Source organism: Capra hircus, chromosome 5 (genome assembly GCF_001704415.2).
Source record: "Capra hircus breed San Clemente chromosome 5, ASM170441v1, whole genome shotgun sequence".
Taxonomy (NCBI): Eukaryota; Metazoa; Chordata; class Mammalia; order Artiodactyla; family Bovidae; genus Capra; species Capra hircus.
Window position 1 is genome coordinate 66000519 of NC_030812.1, and position 17167 is coordinate 66017685.

The 17167-nt window shown below is 44.9% G+C and overlaps 1 protein-coding gene across 1 annotated transcript in view; it reads left to right on the forward strand.

The window, feature by feature from the left end:
* Positions 1 to 17167, forward strand: part of STAB2 (stabilin 2) — a 176736-nt gene that overhangs the window by 42574 nt on the left and 116995 nt on the right. The window contains exons 9-15 of the mRNA XM_013964034.2: positions 995 to 1128; positions 5633 to 5766; positions 7332 to 7414; positions 8796 to 8945; positions 10440 to 10583; positions 11609 to 11665; positions 11820 to 11945. Of these exons, the coding sequence (XP_013819488.2) occupies positions 995 to 1128; positions 5633 to 5766; positions 7332 to 7414; positions 8796 to 8945; positions 10440 to 10583; positions 11609 to 11665; positions 11820 to 11945 (828 nt within the window). The remainder of the gene's footprint in view (positions 1 to 994; positions 1129 to 5632; positions 5767 to 7331; positions 7415 to 8795; positions 8946 to 10439; positions 10584 to 11608; positions 11666 to 11819; positions 11946 to 17167) is intronic.

Sequence of the window (17167 nt, forward strand, 5' to 3'; positions counted from 1 at the left end):
TCGGACACGACTGGGCGACTTCACCTCACTTACTGCAGCCATAATTGCATGTGAAGTGTCCAGTGGGGGAAATCCATCCGCGCAGGAGACTACAGCTGCCTGAGGAAAGGAAAGGCCTCAGTGCCCAACCAAAACCAGCCACAGGTTCCCAGCAGTCTCATTGCATGCCCTGGGGATGCTCCTAGAGTGCCCTGCAAAGAATCCACCGCATCCCATCTCTAAGAAAAAGAATGTCTGGCAACATTTCTGCTATTGATTTCTGAGGCGGGTTGGCAAGAAATTCAAAGGGCTGAATTCCCATCTTCTAAATGAGATCCCTTGTGGGAAAAGTCATGTTACATTGTGAATCAAGGCCCGGTACCTTGGGAGTGAGATTAAAAATATACCTTGTCCCTTTAAAAAATAAAGAAATCCCCAGGCATATTTGCAAGTCTTAGAAGCACCGTTCACACAGAAACATTGTTCACATTCATTTTTCCAGAACAAGTCATTCCTCAACCTGGGCATAATTAATACTTGGAACCTGAGACCTCTTTGTTGTAAGGAGTGTCCTGTGCATTGCAGGATGGTTAGCAGCATCCCTGGCCTCTCATGACGCTGGCCCCTTCTCCTGTTGTTACAATCGAAAATGTCTCCAAGCATCACCAAGTTCCCTTGGGTTGAGACTCCCAGTTGAACACCACTATTCTAGAGAAATAATACATCTGAATGTTGATCTCCACCATCTAAATCTAAAAGCAGGAAATATGGCACCAGGGAGGCCCAGGGTTAGCAAACCAGGAAACTAAAAGGTGGATTACAAAGTATATGAATTTCCAAACAGATGAGAAAACATGATTTCCAATTTTAGATACACCGATGAATTTCAATTTCAGCCCATACTTTAGACCTACCCCAAGTCAGCTTGCATGCCAGGGTAAAGACAGGAATTTAAGAATGTCAGCCTAAGTGACTAATGAAAACCATTTTGTTCTTCTCTTCCCATCTGCTGAAGGCTTACTGCGAGTGTAAGCAACATTACCGCAACTTTGTCCCTGGAGTGGGATGCAGTATGATCGATCTGTGTGAATCTAACAACCCCTGCCACACGCATGCAGACTGCATCACCATCGCACCAGGCCAAACCAAGTAAGTCTTTTCAGTTCCACCACGGTCTTTCCAAGAGGGGGAGGTGGTGGCCAGTCAATGCTGAAGTGTCCTTGAATGGCAGGAAGTGTGTCTTATTCAGCCTTGCATCCACCCCCACCCCCACATAGCACAATGCAAGGAGCATAGTAGAGGCTCAGTACGTCTTTGTATAATCAGTGAATTGTTCAATAATCAATTTGCTTGAGAGTGATCTTGACAACACCCTGAAATATTGACCTGATCTGAAAACATGGTGTAAAGTGGTCAGAGCATGGGAGAATGAAGCCATTGCCACTGGGAAAACAAATGTCCATTGCAGTGACAGCAGTTTGACCTCTAATGCAATGTCCTCTATGAAACAGTGCTTGTCAGTGGTGCAAAACAAGGGGAAAGTGAAAACTGGGGAGTGTGAACATACGCAAGTGGTGTTTTCTGGACTCCAGGTTTCAAAAGAAGGAGTTTACCATGAGTAAAAAATATTTGCATGAAAATTCTTGAGACAGGGGCAGTTCATCCGGTGGGAAGATGGTACTTGGAGTTTAAAGACCTGGATTGAAGCCTCCGCATTGGTACCTGTCAGATTCATGACCTTGGGAACATGATGTGGTCTGTCTGGCTTCAGTTCCTCCATCTATAAAATGAGTGGTGATGTCTACTTCAGACAGTTGTTGTGAAGATTCATGAGAGAATGTTCTGGAAACTCCTCTCCAGCTGTGTTATGTTTTATCAGTGGGTGAACTAAGGCTGGAACCCAAGTCTTTTGTCTCCCAGGCAGAGGCTTGTATCTCGAGGCTACTTTTGGTTCTCATTGTCACCCCCATCTGCAAAGAGCCCATTCTGCTGTAGAGAGCTCAGAGCCATGGTAGACATAGAGCAGTTTCTGTGCTTCTTCTAGCATACCTTTCATAGATGGGTCTTGAATGGGTGGATTTTTCCCAGGTTTGATGGTCACTGTGTTCTTTCTGGGCAAGTAAATGGATCTGTACCCCCTGTGGATGGAAGAGAAAGAGCGTGGGTGTCAGAACCCCTGGGTTCAAACCCAGCTCTGCCACTTCCCTTAACCTTTCTGACTTGTTTCCTCTGTCACAAAAGGGGAAAACTTTAGCCTCCAAGCAGGGCTATGATGAGGATTAAATAAGATTGCATTCACCCATCTCTGAGAGGAACCTGGCACACAGAAAGCTGCATACACACATGCACACACAGACCCCTCCCAGACGTATACACAGGCACACACACATCCGCAGAGCACACCCTCTGCTGAAACCAGGCTCTGGCAGTGACCACAGCACTGGCCAGCTTGCACATTTTGTACTATCCTCTGAGAAAACTTGAGCAGAACACTTGAAACATTTTCTTTCTTCTGTATTTGAGAAGATAAAATAGAAAAATGAAACTGGAACATCAGAATAATAGAAGTTGCATTAAAACTTGTATCTAGAATGTCAGTGGAACTAATCATCAATGTTAGGGGTCTGTGTGTCACGAAAAAATCTCCTTGACTCCCCCCTCAAGAGAAAACTATCCTCAGCTGGGAAGTTGTTTTTGTCATTGTTTAGTCACTGAGTCAGGTCTGACCCTTTTGTGACCCCACGGACAGTACCTACCAGGCTCCTCTGTCTATGGGATTTTCCAGGCAAGAATACTGGAGTGGGTTGCCATTTCCTTCTCCAGGGGATCTTCCCAACCCAGGGATTGAACCCACATCTCCTGCATGGCAGGTGGATTCTTTAGCCACCAGGGACCCTCAGCAGGGACGAAGCCTAGGTTAAAGGCTGGCTGAGTGACATTGATAAAATATGGGGCCATCGGTAATTTAGTTCACCCAGAAGAGGGATTTGTTAGGTCTATCCCTTCTTGATGTGGCAATCAGTCTATGCAGAATATTCCCAATCATGCTGCATTGGCCATAGAACATGACCCATGCATTGTCTCTTCTGTCAATAGCCCTAATGTTGTTAGTAAACCCATTTCACAGATGAGCAAACTGGGGCCCAAATATGTTAAGTAATCTTTATCATGTCGTCATCAATTATTTGTTTTCAGGCTCATTTCCAGCAACAAGATGCTAAAAGAGCAAGATATCTGTTGTTATTATCTTTATAGCCCTCTCGCCTAGCACAGTTTCTAGATTTCAGTAGGTACTTCGAAAATAATTGGTTCAACAATGAGGCACTGTCCCAGGTGCTGGAATACAAGGAGAAGAAATAAGGTGGGATCCAGATTCTAGGAGAACTTCCAGCTAGCAGAGGGGGAAACACCTGATGAGGCCATTCTGGTAGGAACAGTCGTGGTAGAGGTACCGACGGGATGCTTCTGTGGGGAAAGTGTTGGGAGGTCAGGTAAGGCTGCCCAGAGCAGGTCACACCTGAGCTATGAGAATGGTCCTGGCAGGACACCCACTTAAGAAGAACAGAACAGTCTAGAAAAAAAAGCAAATTGTTGCTAGGATTTTGCATGAACAGCAGAAAGGAGACATAAGCAAGATTCCCCTCTTTGAAGTCTTGAATGCCTGCTAAGCACTTAAACTATATCCCATAGATCAGAAGTCTCCAACCTGTCTGGCACCAGGGACCAGTTTCATGGAAGACAAGTTTTCCATGTACTGGGGTGGTTTCAGGATGATTCAAGCACACTACATTTATTGTGCACTTTATTTCTATTATTATGACATCAACTCCACCTCAGATCATCAGGCATTTAGATTCTGGAAGTTGGGGACCCCTGCTGTAGACAAAAGGAGCCCCTGAGAGAATTAAGCACAGAGATGCCAGATTGCCCTTTAGGACAGACCACCCAGGGCTTGTGTGGAAGACTGACTTAATGGGAGGAAAACTCAGGTCAGAAAGACCAGTTAGGGAGTCATTGCAGCAATCCAAGCAAGGGATTTGTTCAGAAACATTTTTTCAGCAAACACTGAAGATATATATCTTCGTGCCATGGGACTGATTTAGAAACGTAACTGGATTAGCAAGGGTCTAATTGTTCTTTGGAATTGTTCTACGCATGAGTCATACCTGTGGTATGCTTGCTCACAGCACCCTTGCATCTCTCCTGTCTGAACTGTTCTTCCCCATCTCCTGTTTCTCACTCATCACCAAGATCCTGGTGAATGTCACCTTCCTAAGCACCTTGCCAATTTCAGCCAGCCGCCAACCAGTCTTTGCTAGGAAGCAGTGGTTTGCTAAAGCCAGGGCTTATTGAGTCCTGAGAGCCGATGATTAAATTCTCGGGAACTTGCTGGCTGGTTAGTGTCACGCTAGTTTGAGATTGGCCAAGGTGGGAGTGTGAACCATGGAAACTGTCAAAGGCTGCAAATCAGAGCTATTTTTTCCCCTAGAGATTTGGGTGTTTAACATCTACCAGGACACCACTGCTAGTACCTCTTTAATTCCATTTCTCTTTTGCGAGAAACTTATAAAACTATCATATAAAATTCTGTGACTTTCCTTGTTTATGTATTTCTGTTTATTTTACAGCTATTCATTAAATACGTACTATGGGCCTAGGCTTGCACTGGATCTTGGGTTTATCAGAATGAATAAATACACACATTGCCCATGTCCTCACTTTTTTCTCAAATCAGAAGGGGAAGTAGATCTTAATCAAATAACCCCTCAGATGAGGATAAAATTGTAACTGGAACTGGTGCTGCAGAAAAGAGCCACCTGGTGCCATGAGCTTCATGGCACACTAAGGGGGATATGATGTACCAAGTGGCGGGGGGGCGGGGGGGGCAGGGAATAGAAAATCAAGGACGTCTCCCCTAGGAAGGGATGGTTGAGCAGAGATCTCAGAAAGGAAGAGGAGGGGGAGAATCTTTCGAGCAGGTCCACAGCTCTGACTCTTTACTTGAGGCCAGCTTCAGCAGCTTATTCTGATTCTGTGCTTCTGCAGTAGGGACCAAGACCCTACATTTATAGCAAGTCCTAATGGTTCTGGTGTACATGGGCTTTTGGTCATGTTGTTATTCAGTTGCTAAGTCATGTCCGACTCTTTGCAACCCCATGGGACAGCAGCATGCCAGGCCTCTCTGGCCCTCACTATCTCCCTGAGTTTGCTCTTGCTCATGCTTGGAAAAAATATTGAAAACAAAGAATATACAAAGAAATCTAGTGTAGCCAGCCAGGCTCCTCTGTCCATGGAATTCTCCAGGCAAGAATATTAGAGGGGGTTGCCATTCCCTTCTCCAGGGGATCTCCCCAACCCAGAGATCAAACCCAAGTCTCCTGCATTGCAGGCAGATTCTTCACCATCTGAGCCACCAGGGAAGCAATGTTTACATATACACACATAATTTATTAAATATCCATGTCTCGTGGGCTGCTCTATGTGAACCAGGACATTAGGAAGGCTCACCTGTGTTCATCCCACTCTTCCGGCCTTGCCTCTATCCCACTCTGAGCATCATCTTCCCCTTCTGCACAGTGAGAGGTTTGAACTGTATGATCTCAACATCCAATGACTTTGGGACCCTGAAAATATGTTTTCACCCTCTCTGTAGATGCACTTGTCGTAAAGGTTACATAGGCGATGGCTCAACCTGTTATGGAAACATCATGGAGCGACTCAGAGAATTAAACACGGAACCCAGAGGAAAATGGCAAGGAAGGCTGACCTCTTTCATCTCTCTCCTGGGTATGCAGGCATGGGTGCACATTTCCACAGAAGAGGCAGCCTTCTGGTGGGCAAGGACATCTGAGACACACAATTACTCAGAAAGGGGTGTGCAGGATAGGCAAGCCTCTTATCTAGCAGGATCAGCCCTTTCTAGGAAGGGCAAATGGAAGGAAATGGACAGGCAGATGTCCCAAGGAGACAGGAGTTAGTGCCAAGAGATCCAGTAGTGCAGCAGCTCAGGCAAAGGTCCTGGGGTCACCATTGAGTAATAGGTCTGCAACAGCAGTGAGATAGGCAGCTACAGACGTCAGGATGGATGCCATCCTCTTTCCCTTGACCTTATGGGTCCTCCAGATGGGAAACAATGTTGACAGGCGATACTGGCAGGCGGTATTCACGCTCTTCAGTGGAGGTGCTGTTTGAATGTGGGGCATAGTCTTGATGGCATGTGACCGACCGTCTCACTCATCACTGGGTGTTTAGCATCCTTTCCCACCCCCAACCACTAACAATCTAGAGTGACGCATTTTCCACCAGCCCCTGGACAAGGTGGCAGCCAAAAACACCCTTCTGCATGTCCAAAGGCCCCCAAGAGGTCATTACCCCTCCCTCCCATAAGAATGAAATAGAGCCGATTACAGCATTAGACAAGATTTTCAACAAGACACAAATTTTGCTGATCAACAGAAAATGGGCTTGAGCAATCAACCAAATCCTTAAAATATCAGTCTCTAGAACTGACCAGTCAGCAAGCACAATTTCCCAGAAAGAGCACAGACAGAGAAGAAAGTGTTCTGCATGGATCGGGGCTGTGTTCTCAAGGCAAATCACGTGCATCCTACACAAACAGCTTGCTCTTTGCAAGACACCCCACGGGCAGTCTGGCATCACTGGTGGGCCTCTGGGATCTCCCTCCTTCCTCTCTGTGCCTGTAGAATATCAGCGAGAGTAGACAAAGGGGGCAGTGTACAGACCCTCAGGCAAAGCCCAGTCACCCTTCACCTGCCTGGTCTACAAGGTGCTAGGACACATGGCCTCCTGTGTGAGAGCGCAGAGCCCAGCCTGCTGTCCCAGCTCCCCAGGAGCATGGAAACAGGACCAGCTATGAAACTGGTAGGACCCAGTGCAAATGAAAAGACAGGGGCTCTTTGTTCAGAAAGTATTGAGCATGTCACAGTGGCAGCCGCAAAGCGTTAAACCAAGCATGAGGCTCTACTGAGCTCTTCCATCTCCTGGATGAAACAAGAGCTACATCTTTACTCACTAAGATGGTGACAGCTCGAAAAGTCAGGCACAGGGACAGGAGGTGACCAATGATTTTGTCACATGACCCTCACAGAGCTTCTCCTTCCAGGGTATCTTTGAGCCAAGACTGTGATTGCGGGGAAAATCACACAGTTGTGAGGAACATTTCACATTGTTAGCATCTCCCTTCCTTGAGGGCCTGCATAATACCAGTTAGAACAGAGAAATTCAGGAGTCAGAAGGTCTAAGTGGACCACAAGGGCCATTGCCTGATTTTACTCCTCATGTGCCACTGACCCATTTGCTGTTTTCTTTCTTTGTGTATTTCGACTCCTAAGACAAAGCCTATGCCTGGCCATTGAGTAACCTGGGACCATTTACTGTGCTGTTGCCAACAGACAAGGGATTAAAAGGATTCAATGTAAGTACTTAAAATAACTTTATTTTATAAATAGGAGCTAAGGCAAAAAAAAAAAAAAAAACACTTAGTAGACAGTATCCTCTTTATCTAAAGTGGGAAACCTCCATTAAAATTCAATCTACTGATGACAAGGATGGCAATTTCTTTTGTAAACTTTCTGTAAAATATGACACCATTAGGGATTGTATACAGATTAGGAGTGCACAACTCAATGAACCGTCACAATATGTATGTCCATGTATCTAGCAAGACCATTTGTAGCTCCCTACAAGACCCCCCAGTGCCCTCTTCCAAACATTACCCCTCAAGGGTAATCCCTAAGGGTTCTCAACTGCGGTCACATGCTAAATAAGATTTGCATTATGCAAAACTGCTCACTCACCACAAGAAGAATTAAACTTATGTACCAGCTAGGTATTTGTTTCTTTAAAATGACCATAAATGGCAACAAGGATAGAGGAAACTAGAAGAGAAGTGGAGTCTTCAATGTGAGCAGCCGCTATCTCAGATAATGTCCACAAGTGGGAATGAAACCCATAGTACCTGGTGGAGGTGTCCCATTGTGATAGTATCAGTGCCATAGTTAGATATGGTTTAGTGTAGATAGTGAACACATTGATTTATATGGAATTGGTTTATCTTAATCCAAGATATTTTGTGATTGTAATGTGTCCTAAATTAAATCAACACCCAGAGAGTTTCAGACTCTCTCCTCCTAATATGCCACCACCATTCATCTGCCCAAAATGAATATGTCATTAACCTTTGGAGAGGCACTCACATCTCCCCTGTGGGGTAGGCGAGCTAGTGGATGTGGAAGGTGCCTGGGCTAGACACTCTGCATGTGATCGCCAGTTTAATATAGAGGTTGAATTTACATAGGATTAAGAAAGGTCTCTGTTGAGTGATTGTTGATTATATAATATTGACAAAATGTCCATTTGGTCCAGTGGATTTAAAAATTCTTAATTTTTTTTTTATTCAAAATCTCTATTTGTCCACTCTACCCATGTTTTTAAACAACTTCAAATTTCATTCCCAACTGATTCCTGGGCTCAAGATGACTGATTCCTTGACTCTTGCCACTCACCTTGGTCCTTCTGGCCCCAGTGCTCCCCACTGGTTCCCTGCTAGAGCATGCCCCAGAGTTTGACAGCATACCATGTATCACCTCCCACTCTCCAAATTTCTGCCCCCTTTACCACCTGGCCCAGGGGAGTTTACCTCTGGGAAAGTCATCTGTATTTGAAAGAGCCCAGACTCAAGTTGTACACTCACTTTGATGTTCTTGATGATGAAGGAGTCATAGCTTAAGTCCCAAACCTCATTTTTCTTGTCCAAACCACCATAGAGATGGAAGGAACCGGCTTTCTTTTCTCAGGTAAAAGAGTTTTTGCTGGATAACAACGCTGCTCAGTACTTTGTGAAGCTCCACATAATTGCCGGGCAGATGAGCACTGAGCAAATGAACAACACAGACACATTCTATACTTTGACGGGAAAGTCGGGAGAGATCTTCAGTGAAGATAAGGTAAGGGTCTCTCTGATCTTCACTCCCCGAACCAAAGTGTCCACTGAGTCGATCGCCACAGCGGGCTCTCTCTTGGTGTCCAGGGGTCATGAAAGGTTATGAAGAACTTCTTTCCTTGTTCCTCATTTGTCACAGTACTTTCCTACATAAGGCAAAAACGAAGAGCCAACGCTGGAAAGGGTCAGGTGCGGGGGATGGACTGTTAACAGAAATGGGACTGTACAGTGATTTTGCCCTGGTCTGAGTTAGTTTTCAAGGCAGCCATCATTCGACTGCCAGCAGGAAGGAGAAAACTGACAGTAAACCCATTTCCTAGAAGCATCAGCACAAAGCCGGATCAGCACTCATCTTAGAAAAGAAATGGGTTGCTTGTTTTAGGTGGCCAAATATCCACCCTCTCCAGTTCAACATTCCATCTCTCCTAATGCCAGTAATTCTGTTTTGTTTGTTTTTAAAATAATTTTTTGTGACTTTACTGAGCTGAAGGGCACATGGTCAGTCAACAGAGAGTCATGGCGGGGGATGGGGTTGGGGGTGGTTATGACCTACTTGGTTGCATTTCACCAAATATCAATAGTTGATAGATCAGTGAGCACTTAGTACATGCAAGATACTGGGGTAAGTCTCTATTTGTGATATTTAAGGCTCACAACAATCCCATGAACATTTTTCCAGTGGGAAAACTAAAAGGTCACACAGTAAGAGCCAAAGGCAGGATTCAAACTCAGGTCTGCCTGATCCCCAAACGTGAATCATTGTAACTTTTTTTTTTTTTTTTTTGGCTGCCCTGGGTTTTTGTTGCAGTGCGTGGGATCTTTGTCATGACACACAGAGTTTCCGTCATTGCGATGTGCAGATTTAGTTGCCCTGAAACAGGTGGGGTCTTAGTTCCCCAACCAGAGATCAAACTTGCACCCTTTGCATTAGACAGCATCAGCATTGCATTGACCGCTAGATCCCCAGGGAAGTCCCCCAAAGCCTGAACCCTTAACCAGTATGTTGTATTATGTGTATAAGGGTGGATGGATGGATGGGTAGATGAGTGGATGGATGGATGAAGATGCGGTTTCCTTTCTCACAAGGACATGTGCTCATTCATTTACCTATTCATCCAGCACATATTTTTTATGGTGTGCCTCTTCTGTCCAAAACACCAAAGTAGGTAAGGAATGAGTTTACAATAAATTGAAGAGCTTGGGGTCCCTTTGTAGCTTGCCATCTTTTGGGGGAAGACTATACAGTAATTCCTTATTCCCCATTTAGCAATCATTGATAGTCAGAAGTAATTTTGTGTGTTATCTCATTTGAGCTCAAGGAAAGACCTGTGAATTCAGTGTGGCAGAAACCATCATCCACGTTTTTAGGTTAGGGAACTTATCCAAGATCATACAGCCAATAAATGACAGAACCCAAGGATTTAAGACTTCTTCTAATCCAGTGCTCGATTTTCAAGGACACACATTAATTTTGTTTTATTTTTCCTTGGTGTTTTAGGACAATCAGCTAAAGCTTAAACTCTATGAAGGCAAAAAGAAGGTAAAAATTATACAAGGGAACATACTTGCTTCCAACGGGCTCTTGCACATCCTCGACAGAGCCATGGACAAGGTGGTGCCCACATTTGAGAGCAATACTGAGGTGAGAACTTCAGGTAAAAGTGATGTCAAGTCAAATCCACCGTCTCTTGTTCCTTAGAGACTCATATTCATGAAGAAAATGCAAGCCAGCACTATGTGCTTGTATTTCTGATTTTAGTAGAATTCTGACACCAAGAAAGAGAAAGGCATCGACTGAGTGACTTAGCAGCAGCAGCAGCAGCAGCAGCAGCAGGTGTAGGAAAGAGGTTGATTGTGTGATCTTTTTCATAGACACACCTGATAACTCAGATCAATTGTCACATAAATCTATCCCTTGTGCATTGTGGAGGAAGGCGTATCCTCCCTGTGATAACATTCATTCCCTCTGATCTATTTGATAATGGCCAAAGACTGTTTGGGGGCTTCCTAGGTGGCTCAGATGGCAAAGAACCCGCCTGCCAGGGCAGGAGACATCAGAGATGCAGGCTTGATCCCTGAGTTGGGAAGGTCCCCTGGAGGAAGGCATGGCAACCCTCTCCAGTATTCTTGCCATGGACAGGACTGGCAGGCTACAGTCCACAGGGCTGCAAAGAGTCAGACATGACTGAAGTGACTTAGCATGAGAAGACTTTCAGAACATGCAGATCTGAACTACTGTTTAAATAAACACAGGAAACACATGTATAATGTATTGTGGTTAGCCAGATCCTTTTATAGATGTCCACTTTCCTCTTTAGCTTTCCGTAGCTTTCCATCAGAAAAGAGAAAGTGTTAGTCACTCGGTTGTGTCTGACTCTTTTACCTCATGGACTATGGTCCACCAGGCTCCTCTGTCCACTGAATTCTCCAGGCAAGAATACTGGAGTGGGTAGCCATTCCCTTCTCCAGGGGATCTTCCTGACCCAGGGATTAAACCCAGGTCTCCTGCATTGCAGGCGGATTCTTTACCATCTGAGCCACCAGGGAAGCCCGTAGATGTCCACACTTCCACGAACTCCTGTCATCAACCTTTTCATGTTAGAGCAGCCGTTTCCTAAACCACTTCCATTTTTTGTACTGAACTTTAAGCAAAATGTCTCTTTTTAGCAAACCATAATGACCATGCTACAACCAAGATACAGCAAATTCAGATCTTTGTTAGAGGTACGTACTTTTCATGAACTCCTAGAAAGGTTTTTATGTCTAGTCCTTGGTACAATAAAATTAGCAGGGGGTATCACTTATAAATAGTTTCTGGGGAATTCATATATCTATCTGCGATAGGTTACAGATACAAATTTTCATTTCTTAAACGCAGAAAACCAATGTGGGACATGCCTTAAATGAAGATGGAGTTGGTGGACCATACACTGTTTTTGTTCCAAGTGATGAAGCATTGAATAACATGAAGGGTGGCACTCTCGATTATCTCCTTTCTTCAGAGGTATTGTATCCTGAGTGCTCTAACAGTGTCATGACAGCACCACTGCTTCCGTCTATACGTACACAGGCTTTTTCTATATTAAGGACAACAAATAAGTAGCACATGCACCACTTACATTTCTGCAACCAAGGCAGACATCATTAATCAATCACAAGTGCTTGGAACTAGTGCTCTGGAACTAAGCCTAGATGTGGCTACCATCTCCCCAGTAGAGTTCCATGTTACTACAGGACCAGTCTATGTCCTTTCTCTTCTAAGATTTCTCAATAGCAAAATCATAAATTATAAGTTCCCTACAACTCTAAAACCATCTGAAAAATGAAGCCTGGCAGGGCATTCTGGGTCAAGTCTAGGTTAAACTTAAAAGGAATGTTATTTTTAGGGGCTCCCAACTCTGCTTTCTATGGCTTTCAGTTCTCTCCACAAACCTTCACCTCTCGCACATCCTCCTCAAGAAAGGAGATTTGTTTTACTCTTTCAGTCTAGGGTAAAAATAATGCACACCATTTAAAGTGTTTCCTCTTTCAGGAATGACAGCCTTAAACGGAAAAGAAAAGTGAAATTTGCTCAGTCATGTCCAACTCTTTGCAACCCCATGGACTATACAGTCCATGGAATTCTCCAGGCCAGAATACTGGAGTGGGTAGCCTTCTCAAGGGGATCTTCCCAACCCAGGAATCAAATCCAGGTATCCCACACTGCAGGCAGATTCTTTACCAGCTGAGCCACAAGGGAAGCCCAAGAATCCTGGAGTGGGTAGCCTATCCCTTCTCCAGCGGATCTTCCCGACCCAGAAGTCTAACCAGGATCTGCTGCATTGCAAGTGGATTCTTTACCAACTGAGCTATCAGGGAAGCCCAACTGAAAAGAAAGTTAGCTAATTATGGAATTTTTCATTAGAATGCCAAATAGTGAAATTATAGGAAAGGCCACAAACTTTTTCCCAGTGCCCTGAGGTCCTGCCACCATCTTGGAAATGGGGCAAAACTACTTGTGACCTTGCGTAGATCAGTGTTGATTACACCGGGGGTCTGAGTCTCTTAGAGTAGTGATCCTCAAACTTTGGCGTGCTTAAGAATTACCCAGGGAGGGCTTCTCTGGTGGCTCAGTGGTAAATAATCCTGCCCGTGAGGGAGACGCAAGTTCAACCCTGACCCAGGAAGATCCCACGTGCCACAGAGCAACTAAGCCCCTGTGTCGCAACTGCTCAGCCTGTGCTCTAGAGCCAGGGAGCCACAGCAAGAGAGACCACAGCAGCAAGAAGCCTGCACACCACGACTGGAGAGTAGCCCCCACTTGCCCCAAGAAATGCTGTGCGGCGGCAAAGATCCAGCACAGACAGAAATAAGGAAGAGAATTACCCAGGGAACTTGTTAAATAGGCAGATTACAGAAGCTTACCCCAAGAATTCTGATTTCATGTCATTGGAAATAGACATTTTGGTAAGCACCAGCTTTCTAACTCAGATACCAAGTCACACTGTCTTGGGCACTTGAAACTTGTTGCCTGAATGATGCAGAGGGTCACATGGATACTTCCCTTTCTGGAATACTTTCAGGTATCTACAAGGATATCCCTCATCCAGAATGCATGCCTGCTTAGTCACTTCAGTCATATCTGACTCTTTGCAACCCTATGGACTATAGTCTCCCAGACCCCTCTGTCCTTTGGATTCTCCAGGCAAGAGTACTGGAGTGGGTTACCATTTCTTCCTGCAGGGATCTTTCCAACCCAGGGATAGAACCCGTGTCTCTGCCTCCTGCATTGGCAGGTGGGTTCTCGACCACTAGCACCACCTGAGAAGCCCTGCATCCAGAATACTTTACATTAAAAAAAAACAGGTATCAAGGAAATAAGTCAGAAGGTAATCTCTTACATTACAAGCAGATGTTAAACATATTTAGAGACCTGTTACAGGTTTTCATTGAAAAAGTCATATTTCCCAGTGCCTTTAAAATAGGATGCTATTTAAAAAATATGATTCACACTCAGGTTTCCTGAAACCTAGCTATTATAGGAAAACTTATTCTTCTCTTTAGAACTCATACTCATATTTAATTTTAAAAGCCAAAGAAGTAATCATTTCTCCCCTGGGAATCTATTAAAATTCTGAGATTATATGGTTTTTCTTTGATACAGATACTTTTTAATAAGAATAAAAGAGTTCTCAGAAACCTAATCAGGTGAACTTAAAATTAAAACCTTTTAGCTAGAATAGAAGAAGTCAACCTTGCTGCTTTTCTGTCAAGCACTTTTGTTCGAGAACCTCCTCTCTTTTTGTAACTCCTTCCAGCAGTGACTGGGGCTGCCTCATCAGGCTCTCAAGAATAGACTGTAGCTCTTCCCATCTCCTAGACAAACCTAGACAACATATTAAAAAGCAAAGACATCACTTTGCTAACAAAGATCTGTGTAGTCAAAGCTTTGGTTTTCCATTAGTCATGTACCAGTGTGAGAGCTGGACCATAAAGAAGGTTGAGCATCAAAGAACTGATGCTCTCGAACTGTGGTACTGGAGAAGACTCTTCAGAGTCTCTTGGACAGCATGGAGATCAAACCAGTCAATCCTAAAGGAAATCAGTCCTGAATATTCATTGGAAGGACTGATGCTGAAGCTGAAGCCCCATTACTTTGGCCACCTGATTCAGAGGGCTGACTTATTGGAAAAGACCCTGATGCTGGGAAAGATTGAGAGCAGGAGGAGAAGGAGGTGACAGGGTGAGGTGACAGGGTGAGATGACTGGATGGTATCACTCACTCACTGGACATGGGTTTGAGCAAGCCCTGGGAGATGGTGAAGGACAGGGTAGCCTGGTGTGCTGCAGTGAGACACGACTTAGCAACTGAGCAACAACAACTTCCCAGCTCCATTCAGTGAAATCACATCAGTAGCTTGAACTCAGTCCCTGGCAAGAATATGGACACCATGGAAACTGGCCAGTACTATAAATCAGGGCTTATTTTTTCCTCATAGAATGGATTTAACAGCACAGCACTGCTCCTGGCTCTCAATCTCATTTCTCTCAAAGGCAACATCTTACTTCTCACAAAGAACATATAACTTCAAGTCTCTCAATCCTGAGTCTCAAGTTGTTTTTCCACTTCCAGTTTCTAGGTGAGGAATAGAATCATCTTTTCTACCGCTTTCTCTGGTCCAGAGCCAATGCGGGTTAAGATTCCTGAACCTATAGGGAGCTCCCTCTTTCTCCACGAATCTTAACGACATCCTTCAGCTTTACCTTCAGGGAGGAGCCTCAGAGAGAGACAATAAGCTCCCCATCAGTTAGGCCAATGAAATGAAAGGCAGGCTGGTTTCATTAGAGGGATGTTTTCCACTTCTGCTTTGGGAGTGCCTTGTTTCCTTCCCAGTTATCTTTCTGCTTCTCCTTGAAGCAAAATTTCAGTCCTGAACGATCTGATCCCTGCAGAGACCATGGCTACTGATCACAAGCCCCAGTGTATGACTTCATCACTGAACTAGATAGAAATTAAAGCAAAGGGAGGGAGAGACCAGCCCCTGCCAATTCACAGAGACCTTGTGAACAAAATGGGACAAAACGAGGTGAAGTGACAGAGTTCAAGGTCATAGTTACTGTTTGGTAGAAAAACTCTCCCTTTCTGTCTCTGGCACCAAACAACTCAGTTTTGTTGTTTGTTTGTTTTCACCTAAAACAGCAAGTAGGAAGTGAATGTCCACAGAAAGGAAAGAATGCATTGCACCAACAAGCTCTCTGACAGCATCACCTGTAAGCGAATCCTGTGGATCTGAGCCATCTGGACTAAACTCTGGCTGGATAATGGCCCCCAGCCAGATAAGTGGCAGGTTCAGACAATAGAGGAATGATGCTGATCAACTCCTTTGTCCCTTTCATTCTCCAGTTTCCTATAGAACGGGTCCGACGCTAATTAAGTCTTGAGGCTTTAGAAGCAGATAATCCAGCTGATAGTCTTTCCTATAAAATAGAGGGCTGGAAGGGGTCCAAACCAACCCTGTTATTTTGCAGCCTAGAGGTATGAGATGCTTGCTCAGGGTCACACAGAAGAAGAACCAGGACTAATCTCAGATTCCCAAGGTCTAGCTCAGTGACCTTCTCAGGACCTCTTCCCTCCTCCCTTTAATAACTTGCTGGCACCAATGTTTATGCAGGTCCTGCTATGCTGACAGTGATTAATAAGCCAGACAGACCCAGTTCCTGCCCTCTGGGAGTTTGAAGTCTACTTTGGTCTGATATTTTCAAGGGGTCCCCGCTTTCCCCCACCCTTTCTGCCACTGAGCATTAAAGCTCATATTGGTATTGCTTCTGCCTGCAAGTCCTCACTGCTAGGTTCCATAAAGTAGTTGTCAGGGAAAGTTAAGACTCAGAAACTAAGTGATTTGCTCAAAGTCTTATGGTAACAGAACCAGGGTTACAGAAACCATCACTTCCAGGGCTGGCCAGCTGGTGGTCAATTTCTACATTCTTACCAGTCACCCTGCCCTGTGCTTAATGCTGTTGACCTGTAGAGATAGTGGCCTTCCAAGTGTTCACGCCAGGACAATTTTGAAAGTGAATAGGGCTGCCAGGATGATCGCTGAAAACCAGGGTTGTTCTAGACAAATGAGGATGTGTGGTCCCTCTGCTTACAGGTAATTCCACTGGCATAGGGGCCAAGGGAAAGTGCAGAGAAGAATCTGGGCGAATGGAACTCGGGTTCAGCAGGGCTTTCTTTCCACCTGGGACCTCACACTGTTGAAACATGTCCCTAGCTGGTCAGCCTCTTGGAGGTTATTATGATCTCAATTTGTGATCCTTTACCTTTCCAAGACACAGTAGCTATGGCTGTGCCACTGAAGTAGCAGAATTCAGGGCTTCGAAGCTTGTAACCCCCGGCTCTGACTCAGCTGGGAGATTACGTCATCCTGTAGTCAACTGCCCCTGCCTCCTTCCCCCAGAGAGTGGCCCCTGTGTGCCTTAATTCTGTCCACTGTCTCCAGGGCACCCCTATAGGGACTGCTCATCCTGCTTAGAGTCCCAAGACTCTTTTTCTATTTCCTGAAGCATGAGAAACCTTGGAAAGGACCTTGAAGGTGAGATGAACAGGTACCATAAGAACACAGAAGAAGAAAGAGTCCTGGTCACATATTCCTAACAGGACTGTATGTTCCTAAATAACCAGTACATGGCCTGATGAGCCCACAGTTATTTATGGAGTGAGTGAAACAGAATCGCAAACTGAGGCTG